This window comes from Bos javanicus, chromosome 14 (genome assembly GCF_032452875.1).
Source record: "Bos javanicus breed banteng chromosome 14, ARS-OSU_banteng_1.0, whole genome shotgun sequence".
Taxonomy (NCBI): Eukaryota; Metazoa; Chordata; class Mammalia; order Artiodactyla; family Bovidae; genus Bos; species Bos javanicus.
Genome location: NC_083881.1, coordinates 234,601 through 246,151, shown reverse-complemented (window position 1 = coordinate 246,151; position 11,551 = coordinate 234,601). Strand labels below are relative to the sequence as shown.

The window sequence follows — 11,551 nt, the reverse complement described above, 5'->3', positions numbered from 1 at the left end:
ACTCCTCACCCAATGCTTCTGCAGCCAGTATTCTAGGCTGGAATGTAGGGCTTAAGATTTATTTCTATTGAATTTTTGGTTATCCTGGGACATTTAAGTGAACAAAACATAAGAACAGAGGAAAAATAATACCTCAAAGGCTGGAAGCAGGACTGCCACACGGTCAGAGGCACCCTGCAAGCAAAGGGCCAGCTGTGTTCCAAGAACCTTTATTTGGTCACACTGAAATCTGATTTCAATATAATTCTCAAATGTCACAAAATAGTCTTTCCCCACCCGCCTCCAACCATTTAAAAATGTAAAAACCATTCTTAGTTCTTAGGCCTGTTACAAGGTAAACGGGGACATGAAGATTCTGAAGGTGATTCAAGCACACACGGATTGTGAGCAGCACCAAGCCCACGTGGTCAGGAGCCCTGCCGACTGGCCAGGAAGCAAAACCAGGAGGCTGTCAGATCAGAAGCAGCTGCTGCATTGGCGAAGCCTCCTTGGCTGTCTGTGATTACATTTCTCAGACCTGCATGCATTTACAGACTGACTCCAGCTCAGGTTTTGTGGAGGTCCCAGGCCAGCGTCCTCAGGCTGACCACCAGGCTTCACAGACGTGGGCACAGGCCTGCATTTGGCCCACGGGGCACACAGTGGGCCAGCCCCAACAGGACCATGTTGATTCCGAGTCCAGGTGCTAGAGTGTGTTTAAGGCTGGGTCCTCGGGCCCTTTTTGGCTGGCCTGCAAGTGCTGTCAGGAAAGACAAGCATCCTGTGGTGCAGACCCTGGAGTCCAGAGGCCCTGCGCCCCTTTGCACGTCATTACCAGGAAGTGGCCAGGACGACTCCCTTGTGGGGAGGGCCCATCCGATGACAAACCACTTTCTTAGCACCAGCAGAGGGTGGGGGTGTGGCATGTCCACCCAGGACCTTGATCTTGTCCCACTGTTAGGTGGCTCAAAAGGCCTAAGATATGGCCCACTTAGAGGTGCCCACCTTGCCAGGCTCTGAAGGCAGTGACCACCTGGTTCAGCACAGCAGCTGAGGTGGGGACGTAACCTCTGGTGTCTGTAGAGGTCCCTGCCGTCTTGCACTGACTTTCAGACACAAGTTGTGGGTGAAGCGGGGGGTTACAGCTGCTGCAGATGCACACTGCATGGTGCCCCACCCAGGGCAGGAGCACACCGAAGTTGCAGGTGGGGCAATCCTGTCCCAAGACAGCGCTGCGACCTACACACCTTGTGCCAGGGAAGCAGCCAATCAGGCTGAGCTGCTGGGGGGTTGAGTCCCGTCTACTTGCTGAGAACATCCTGGACTCTGCTGTCCCAACCTCTCCAGGCACCTGGAACGGCTGGCACTTGTTCTCGGAGAGAAAACCACAGGCTGCTTCTGGGCTACATCACACAAGGTGAACCTGGGCTTAACACAACCCGTGTGATGTGACCCACCAAGTCCTGTTGCAATAAACCCTCAAGTGACCTCAGGGTCACCTGTTGGACACGGGAGACATGGCCCCTCCATGGAAGACAGCCCTTTGCCCTGTGATTATCGTCAGTGGTGCCAAAGATTGCCAGGTCTCGGGGTGGTCCTGGGTAGCAGCTGGTGACACTCCTCATCCTGAGTCCCCCTGCACAGCCCAGGGCCCTGGGCCATGCGGGAACTACCGCTGCATGTCAGCCTCATCCTGCAGCTCGCAGGCCTTGAGCTGCTCCAGGAGCCGCTCTGCAGCCCAGCCTGTCAGTCAACCAGAGCAGCGATGTTCCCTGCACGTTCCTTTCGCTGGTGACAAGATGGCCACATACTCTGACCACTCAACCCAAGCCGGGCTGTGCTGGCAGAGAAAACCTGAGCAGGAGGTGATGCCAGCAGAGTGGGCTTGCTCACTGGCACCCATGGGCCCTCTGCCCTGGGACCTGTGGGGCCCGTTGAGGCCACACCCCCATGCTGATCCTGGTGAGCAGGCGTCTCCAGCACCCATCGGCATATGCAAAGGCACCAGCTCACGCGTCTGCCTGCAGACCTTCCAGTTCTGGTGGTCCGTGTGGCTGGTGTTTTGAGGGTACGCCTCTGGTGGCGTCCTCGGGGCTGCTCTTTCATTCTTGTAACCACTATAAGACAACGCTCGGGGAGGCCACTGGGTTCTGGACTTACGGCAGGCCAGGGACACTGTCCCCAGGCCTGGGTGCTGCTCCTGGCGTGCCTGCATGGACCCAGCACCTCCCCAAAGAGAAGGGCTGCTCTGCGAGGCATATCCGCTGAGGAGAGCAGAAGGGGAGCCCAGGCACCCCCCCAGCAGCCCTGCACAAACACATCCTTGCTGCAGAAGCCAGTCTGGTACCTGGGGCCTAAGGAAGGCGTCCTGGGTGACTTCTTCCACCCCCTCAGCCGGTGGGGCTGCCGGGGCTCGTCTCACGCCTCGTCCGCAAGGTCCAGGGTCATCCCTCTGAGAGCTCAAATGCTACACGTGTCACCCTGATGGAGACACGAGCTTTATTGGAGGAGATAAGGTCAAACGTGCCAGCAGAAACATACACCACGTAGGAATCTCAACACTCCCTAAGAGAGCAATTCTGAATCTTCCCCAGTTTTCTAGATCTTCAGTGTAAAAGATCCCATGTCAAATAAATTAAGGCTGTAGGTTTATTCACATTTATACACATTTGTAAAGGTAAGTGGTCTAGCCCATGTGAATTTTCTGATGCTGAGTAAGCCTTGAGCTCCTATTAAAAGCTTTGTCACATTCATTACATTTGTAAGGTTTCTCTCCAGTGTGAATTCTCTGGTGGATAATGAGATGCGACCGCCACCTGAATATTTTCTCACATTCATTACATTTGTGAAGTTTCTTTACAGTATTAACTCTCCTACGACTCGTGTGGGTGGAAGCCTCCAGGGTGCTCCCGTACTCACGGTACCACTGGGCACGAGTGTGGATCCTCTGGTGCTCGATCAGGTATGAGCTCCGGCTGAAGGCCTTCCCGCACTCGCTGCATCCATAGGGCTTCACCCCGGCATGGATAATCTGGTGCTGGAAAAGGGTGGAATTCTGGCTGAAGGCCTTCCCACACTCACTGCACTTATATGGCCTCTCGCCCGTGTGCACCCTCTGGTGTATTGTGAGCTGTGTGCTCATGCTGAAGGCTTTTCCACATTCGAGGCACTCATAGGGCTTCTCCCCCTTATGAATCCTCTGATGGTAAATGAGGCTCGAGCTCTGGCTAAAGGCCTTCCCGCAGTCACTGCACTCGTACGGCTTCTCCCCGGTATGAATTCTCTGATGCTGAATGAGGTGTGAGCCCTGGACAAAGCCCTTCCCACACTCATCGCACTTAAACGGTTTTTCTCCAGTGTGAGTTCTCTGGTGGCGAATAAGTCGTGAGCTGCAACCAAAGGCTTTTGAACACTTGTTGCATTTATAAGGTTTCTCTCCAGTGTGTGTCAGTTGATGCTGACTCAGGCGGGAGACCCACCGGAAAGCCTTCCCACACTCGTCACACTTAAATGGCTTCTCAGGAACATGCATCCTCTGACGTGCACCCAGGCTGGGACTCTCCGGGGTTCTCGGGAGCTCAAGCTTCTCCGCAGCGTGCATCCGCTGGTGCTGAGCTAGGGTTGAGCTCTGGCTGAAGGCCTTGCCGCACTCCCGGCACGGGTAGGGCCGCTCTCCCGTGTGGGTCCTCTGGTGCCTGGCCAGCTGAGACTGCTGGCTGAAGGCCTTCCCGCACTCCCGGCAGCCATAGGGCCTCTCTCCCGTGTGGACCCTCTGATGATGGATGAGGCTGGAGCTCTGCCCAAAGGCTTTTCCACATTCTTCACACCTGTAGGGCTTCTCCCCAGTGTGAATCCTTTGATGCTGAATAAGTTTTGAGCTCAGGCGAAAGGCCTTCCCACAGTCGGTGCACTTAAACGGCTTCTCTCCAGTGTGGATCCTCTGATGCTGAGTAAGCTGTGAGCACAACCTGAAGACCTTCCCACACTCCCTACACTCATACGGTTTCTCTCCAGGAAAGGTACTCAGAGGTCTCCCCTGGAAGCAATCGGATAACTGTTTTTGGCACTCTTGGCATCTGTTGGGTTTCTGCTGGGTATTCACTTCCTGGTGTAGAGCAGCATCTGAAGGAGATCGCAGACTCCTGCCACATACATCGCACCTTCCGAAGGACCACTGACTTTGATCAGGCTGACAACCCAGGCGGCCACTGCTTCCCCACTCACCATGACCCTGGAACTCGTCCTCGGTGAAGGCCTTCCTGGGACCCGTGGTCCCCATGTTCAAGAAGTTTTTATGGAAGAGGGAGGTTGGCTGTCTCTGTGAACAGACTTCAGGATCTGAGGTGTTTCCAAAGCCAGGACTCTGGGGAAAGTTCTGGGGCAAGGTTTTGACCCTGACCCCCCCGGATTCTGATTTAAAACTGTCCATGTCCTGCTCACCATCAGTCCCAACTGTAGAATCTGAAATGAACAGGAAGCAAATTGCTGCTAATCCCCTGTGCTCAGAGAAAGGAGACTGGGGGTTGGGGGTGCATACCACCCCTGGGACTGAGCCCCCTCCCAGGACAGGCTGTACTGAGCATTTGGAAAGATGCAATGAGAAGTCAATGCCTTTTGACAGTGGTCAAAATCTGGTTCTGTTCATGCTTAATGCATTCATTCAGTTACTATATACCTGGAAGACTCCAAAGAGCCACTCTCCTACATGGAGAAAAGGTCATCTCACAGGGAATGAGTACGAGGAAAAACCCACAAAGAGGCAAAGTGAGCCCAAAAGGGTGGAGGATAAGAGGCAGGGTTAGGGTGCCTGTGAGAGGAAGTAGAGTAAGGAGGAAAGAGGGGCTGAAAACTGAACAGAGGGGTGTTATGTACTGAGAAAAATGAGGCACAAGAGCTGCCAAGGGGCGCACGGGTGAGTCCGAGAGAGGTGGGCCTCAGCTGTCCACCGGGCAGGGTTCTCTCCAGCCGCTGCCAGTCCTGCCCTCTGACTCACACTGCTGTGTCCATCCCTTGCTGCCCTGCCCCTCAGCTTCCAGGTGGCCACAGTGACTACACTGGGCTACGCTGACGCCTCCTTCCTGGGGGTTTCCAGAGGGCCCACCTCCCTGCTTGCCCTCCACATGGAGGGATGGAGGGATGTGGCCACCAGCCAAGGAATACCTGGGGGCACCAGAAACTGGAATAGGCAGGGAGGATCCTCCCCTATAGGTTTCAGAGGGACACAACACTGCTTGTGACTTGATCCTGGACATGTGGTCCCCACAACTAAGGAACAGTACATCTCGGCTGTGGTAAGCCTCCAGTCTATGTGCTTTGTTACAGCAGCTTCAGGACACCAACACAGCCCTGGAACTTCATCTGAGAGGCTGGGTCACCCAGACCCCATGAAACTCTGGAGGGAGCATGGCAGTGGCAGGTGAACAGCTGCTCAGAGTCACACGTGTGCCTTTGCTTAATATGAATATTAGTAAAATTCAAACTAACAAAATGTGGTTCAAAAACAAACTGTCTTGCTATAATGCACAGGAGTTCTTTGCCCTTGCTTTTCTGTAGTTTAGTCTCTCCTGAGGCTGCCCCATGACTGGCCTACGCCTCTAGGCCCACCCCACAGCATACCCAGCCAGCTCAGCAAAGCTGCATGGACAGCCTCTGGGGTCCCCCTCCAGCTTCCCACCTGAGCCCTTGCCGGGCATGGGGACCCTGAATCCCTCCTGTGCCCAGAAGCCTCACCTGTCCGGGTGGTCCTGGCTTCCTCTCTCCCCTCTGCTCCTTGCAGGTCAAGGACCCATGGATCCTGCCCCTGTTCTAGCCGGGAGATCAGCTCAGGCTTGAAGACCAGGAATCCTGCTGTGGGGGCAGCAGAGGAGGAGACGGTATCATTGTGGCTGGGAGTGCAGCTCGGGGCTCAGTTCTCCCTGGTCCCCAGGAGTGAAGGGTTGGGGGCTACTGGAGCACAGGGGCCTCCTGTCCAGACCTGCTGCCTCCTGAGGCTGGACAGAGAGGAGCGTGTGGACTCCCAGTCTGGCCCTGCTGCAGATGGAGACAGGGCCAGGATCGCCAGGGAGTCCTGTCACCCAAGGCTGCAGAACACAGGCCAGCTATCCCCCACAGGGAGAGAAGCAGGCACAGCCAGCACTTCCCTCAGTCCCTTCAGGGATGCTCCAAGAGGTACGGTTGCTTAAGAAACAATACAACAACAAATCAACCAAAATGGATTTTAAATCAGAAGGTGTGAAGCCCAATCATCAGCCAGCAGCCCCAGTCTCAAGTCCTCACACAGAGCCCAGGGCCTCAGCAGAGGGCTGGAGACCGGCAGGCACCCCCTGGCACCTGCCTTCTGGGGCCAGTAGCCCCCATGCTGTGGGGCAGCCATGTGAAGTGCTCCCAGCCCACCCAAGGGCCAGTCAAGTCCTCTGGCTAGAGCACTCCTCAGGTGTTCAGCCATGGGGTGGAGAAGGCAGCAGGCAGAGAAGGTCAAAGGCTCAGGTGACAGCAGGACCCCACACTCGACAGGAAATAGGTTCCCGCCAAGCACACGTGTGCGGCTCACAGAGAAACGTCCCTGGGCAGCCAGAAAGGGGGTCAGGCAAAGGCCATGAAACACCACCACAGCCTGCACCTGACCCAAGTGCAGCTGGACACAACAGCAACCACAATGGGTGGCTCAAAACTATGACTATCCAGAAACTATGTGATGAGTGAGTAAGTGGCAACTGTATTTACTGTGAGTTACAATTCGTAGGATGCAGCTGAAGTGATATTTACGCATAAAATTTCATGTTTTTAAATACACCAACTAGAAACAAGAATGGTAAACACAGAACAGGTAAATACTAAGCTCAAGAAACAGTAAGAAATCTGACTGAGTAGCTGTTCAAGCTATTTCAAGTTTGGATTCTATTTCTATTCACTCAGGCAGAAAGTCCACCTACACTGTGAGCACAGCCAAAAGGTATGAAGGAAAGAAACAACACAGCAGACCCAATAAATTAAAAGGGAAGAAGGAAGAAAGGCGGAAAGACTCAGTGACGGAGCGCCCTGCCCCTCCTGCCCCCCAAAACCCACAAGCTGGGTCTCTGAAAGATGAAACAACAGTCTCATGGCAGTCAGTATCAATCACGGTCAACACAGTGAAAAAATGCTGCAAAAATAAATAAGGGAAACAAATACAAACATAACAGACATTAAAAATGAAGAGTGTTCTGAATAAGTACACACTAGAAAAATTGAAAATCTGAGTAGCTGTTTAAGCCATTTCAAGTTTGGATTGTATTTCTACCCACTCAGGCAGAAAGTCCACCTACCCTGTGAGCACTGAATCACATGACGTATGCAAACCTGGGAGCCTGCTTGGCTCACCAAGACTCCTCCTGGGGTCAGCTTCTGACCCACAAGGACTCACAGTCCCAAGCCCCTGCCTAGCTCATGAGGGCTCGAACACATGGCCTCCAGATCTGCAGCCTCTAGCAGAGGCCAAAATAGGTGGGTGCTGACCGATGATGGAAGGGCTAGGGGTGTCCAAATAAAGCCTCACCTAGTCCAGCCACACTGCTGTGGTTCTCAAGCATCACCTCCTTGTAGAGAGCCCTCTGGCCAGGGTCCAGACACTGCCATTCCTCCCGCGAGAAGTGCACGGCCACATCACCAAATGTCACAGCCTCCTGAAAGGACACACACCAGTCTCCTGGCTGTCTCAAGCACACAGACCACAAGGTTGAGTGAGACAGTCACCAGGCCCCTTTGGTTTTAAAATCGAGGGGAGGAAGGAATTCCCTGGCTGTCTTGTGGTCAGGACTCTGCTCCCACTGTAGGGGGCACAGGCTCAATCCCTGGTCAGGAAAGTAAGATCCTGCAAGCTGTGCAGTGTAGCCAAAATATAAAATAAAATCAAGGGGAGGGACAGTATGGAGGAGAGGGAGGGACCCAGGTCATGGGGATCTACAACCCTCCCCCAAGAGCCTCAGGCAGGCCCAATCTGAGCAGGGTTTGCTCACTACCTTGGACACACCCGAGACTGGCAAGGGGTCAGCAAGAGGCCGAGGGTCTAGGTCCAGGCCCATTGGGCACGGTGGGTGCCCAGAGGAGCAGGTAGGGGCCTCACAAGACGAGGGAGGGAACAGGGGAAGTCAGACTCCTACCATGAGGCTCGGTGGGTGGGAATCCACGTGTCCTGGCTGAGAGACCTGTTGGCGGTTACCAAAGAGTCAGAGGTCACGATCCTGGAGGCCCCAACCTCTCACTTCCAGACTAATCGAGGGGGCACCACGTCCTCCAATCTTTTACTTCCAACTCCAAGTGTTCTCTGGCAGGGACTTGTGGTGGGGCCAAAATGGCTGTAGCACTACAGTATCTGCCCTCCGAAGCTTCATTCGTCTTTCAGAGAGTGTGACATGGAAGAATTACTCCACAAACATGTAATGGGTAGTTGCCATGTGTACCAGGTGCTCGGCTAGGCAATAGGGATGTGGTAGTGAATAGCGCACAAGGACTCTACCTCCTTGGAGCAGCCTAGTGGGGTAAAGAGTTAACTGACCATGCAAACAAACCAAAATTACAACTGTGATGACAGCACAAGTACAAGGGACTCAGAAAGCATTTAAACTAGGAAACTCTGACTTAGTCTGATGGGTCACTTCCCCTAGGTGCTAACTCGGTGCTAATCGGGGTGGGGAGGGAACTCGTAAGCAGCAGGAACAGAGTGTGCAAGGGCCAGAGGCAAGAAGGACCCTCCGAGGCAGGAAGGACTAGGGCTGAATGAGCCAGTGGGGCAAGATCTCAGGCAGCAAGATGAGTCATGGTGTGACGGGCGGCTGGAGTAGACAGGAACCAGAAGGATGGACTGCAGGGAAAAGAGGAGGGGACACCTGACTACACCCCAACCCTTGTACAAAAACCTGACCCCTCTCCGGGCATCCCCCTGGGAGGTCAAATAGAGAAGTAGACTTCCTAGGGGAGAGTCTGACTCCAAAAGCGGCTTGAGGGAAGAAGCTTTAGGCCATGAGCTGATTCAGACTGCAGTGACCACTGTCAAGCGGTTCCCCACCTGGGCCTGACCAGCAGCAGGCATGTGCCTCCCGGTGCTGGATCCTGGGTCCCTGTAGAGAAGTACAGGCTCTAAGTAGCAGCCAGAATTAAGAGAAAATACACAGCCTACGATCCCAAGACATAGCCCTTTTGGCCACCTTCATGAAGTCTAGGTCTTGAAGGAGCAGTGAGAAAGGGTAAAAGAGTGCCCCCGAGGGAGATGATGGGTATGCAGGCTGGAGCATGCCTAGACTCGAAGGGGAGGCTACGAGGCTGCCGCGAGGCCGGATCTGTGGGATGACCCCTCCCGCTTCTTCCCGGCCAAGACGGACAAGGCTCGACCACCGCCCTACCCGGCGCCAACGGGCTCTCAGAGCCGCCCGCTCCACCAGCGCTTCCCAGCGGAGAGGCCGGGGGAGCGCGGAGCCCGCCTCATTGGAGGCGGGAGGACGAGGGGGCCGGTAGGAGACCTCTTAGACCAAGCGGGGGAGGAGAACTTGGGCCGCCCCGACGCTAATCTACGCCCTCAGCACCGACTCACCCTCCTGGGGCCAGCCGGAGACTCTAGCAGCGCGACGACGCCGGAAACGGGCCTCAGTCGCTCGCGACCGCTCGCCCCGCAGACTTCCGGTTGCTCTGGGCGGTTCGGAGGCTCAGCCAACTCGGTGGTTCCCAGCCAGTCCCCAACCTAGGAAGCCGGAGACGGGGCGGGGCCAGGTAGCTTGGGAACCGACAGAGCCCGGAGCGGGCGGGGCGGAATCCGGTAAAGGGCGGGGTCACAGTTCAAGGAGGGCGGGGCTGGGGCCGGGGGAAAGCGAGGGCCCGGGCTCGCTGCTGTGTGGCTTGGAGGCGGGGAGTAGACCCGGACGAAACGGTAGCGACCTGAGGGTCGCCCGGGCCGGCCCCGCGCACCTCTGGTCATAGTCTGGGCCGCTGGTCCCCGCATTGGGTTCTGTGTGCGGGCTGCTGCCGGGCAGAACGCGCCTGCTGGGCCTGTTCCAGGCTCCAGGACTACAGAGACGCCGCTGCCCCAGCTGTGCCCAGTGGAGTACGGGGGCGAGCGGCCAGATGGGGTGCAAAGGAGCCCTGTGGAGAGAGTAGGTGTTCCTGTCCTTGGTGTGGAGATGTCTCGGGCCACGGGCACCGCAGAGTGTGGAGGGGCACCGACAGCCCAGAGATGAGGCTGTGAGGGCTGCAGAAAGGGTGAGGACCACCAGGAGGAGAGGCCCAGGGCAGACGTCAACCGGGACGTCTGGCTGGCGTCCCTGGCTGCGTCGCGGGGCTCGAGGCAGCGGGACAACCTAGGACCCACCGAGAGACTTGAGGTGGTGGGCCCTCAGGCGAAGGGCGGCGCGCCCGGGTGTCAGGTCAAGGCTGCTCCTCGCCGTGCCCTCTCCCAACCCAGCTTTGTCTGGCTCCTGGGGCAGCTTGTTCTGGGTGTTCTCCCATACCCACGCGGTCCTGTGTGTAGGGGGAGGGCACCCTAACTTCTTTGGGATTCGGCAGGAGCCTCCCCTTCGGCAGCCCAGCTCCCTCAGCTTTGGGGAGGACGCTGCGCGTGTATTCCGAGGCCACAGCTTCCTGTGTGGTCCGGGCCCTTGGAACTTCTCACGCTGGACAGCCCTGGAGCGGCAAGGTTGAGGGGAGGGCCCTGACACCAGCCTCATTGATGATCCAAACCCTGGGGTCCCTGGCAAAGCCCTGGTGAATGGGCGCAAGCCCAAGGAAGGAGGTGGACAGAGTCAGTTCCTGGACGGACTCCTAGGGGAGGTGGAAGGGAAAACCTAGAATGCTCAGAGGAACCAGCTCTTTTCCCTGGGTGCCTGCGGGGTGTAGTCTGGGTCTCCCACCCCACGCCTCCAGATGTTGAACAATTCTCAGCTCTCCCATCGCCACATCCTCCCTCATAACTCTGAAAGCATCTGTGCAAAAGATGAATAGATGAAGAAATGGGGAATGGGAAAGGACTGGGTGTACACCTGCTTCTTAACCCTAACCCCTAGCCAAGTACTCAGGCACCCTGAGCTCACTGGTGTCCTGACCTACTGGGTCCCCCTTCTGCTGGAGTGTCATCACACTGCACCATCTTGAGCCAGGAGGTCTTGGCAAACCTGGGCCCCAGCCTAGCCCCTCAAGGAGGGGAGTACTCCTACTCAAGATCAGGGGAGCACTTCTACTCAACGTGAGGCTGACCCAGGGAGCAAGAAGGGGAGCCAGGGCTGACACTGGGATCTTCAGACTGATGACAGAACCACCTCAGCTGCCACAAGAGTCTGGCCCAGAGTGTCCACCCAGCAGACACCCAGGCAGTGTGGGAGGTGTGGGGACCAGGGTTCTGAGGGTGCTACCTGGATGCAGGGTGAAGGAGACTGTGTCTGTCCACTGCAGGCCATTCCAGGGCCTCCACACCTGCATTCCATAATCCTCACTGAGCCTTAGACCCACTGAGCAAACAGACTGTTAACAGCCAGGGGCCTGCATGGTCCCCAAATGGTCACAGTGCCTCTTCTCTGGGCAAACCCAAATCACTTTGTGGCTATTTCCAGCC

General features: G+C 56.1%; 1 protein-coding gene across 12 annotated transcripts; it reads right to left on the bottom strand.

Annotated features, from left to right (window-relative positions):
- Positions 1-193: 193 nt before the first annotated feature.
- On the bottom strand, positions 194-9,645 carry ZNF7 (zinc finger protein 7). Of its 12 annotated transcripts, none has more exons than XR_009740660.1 (7): positions 9,545-9,643; positions 9,023-9,074; positions 8,118-8,162; positions 7,514-7,640; positions 5,710-5,826; positions 985-4,440; positions 194-739 (listed from the first exon to the last, which is right to left on the bottom strand). XR_009740660.1 is itself a non-coding variant. In XM_061438114.1 (7 exons), exons 2-7 carry the CDS (start codon positions 9,044-9,046, stop codon positions 2,456-2,458), a joined length of 1,860 nt encoding a protein of 619 aa, XP_061294098.1. In that variant the 5' UTR covers positions 9,047-9,074; positions 9,545-9,643; the 3' UTR covers positions 194-2,455. The 12 variants fall into 12 exon arrangements, 9 of the variants coding, with proteins under 9 accessions (XP_061294098.1, XP_061294093.1, XP_061294094.1 ...); XR_009740661.1 differs by having other exon boundaries at positions 1,227-4,440; XR_009740662.1 differs by having other exon boundaries at positions 2,327-4,440.
- Positions 9,646-11,551: the final 1,906 nt, after the last annotated feature.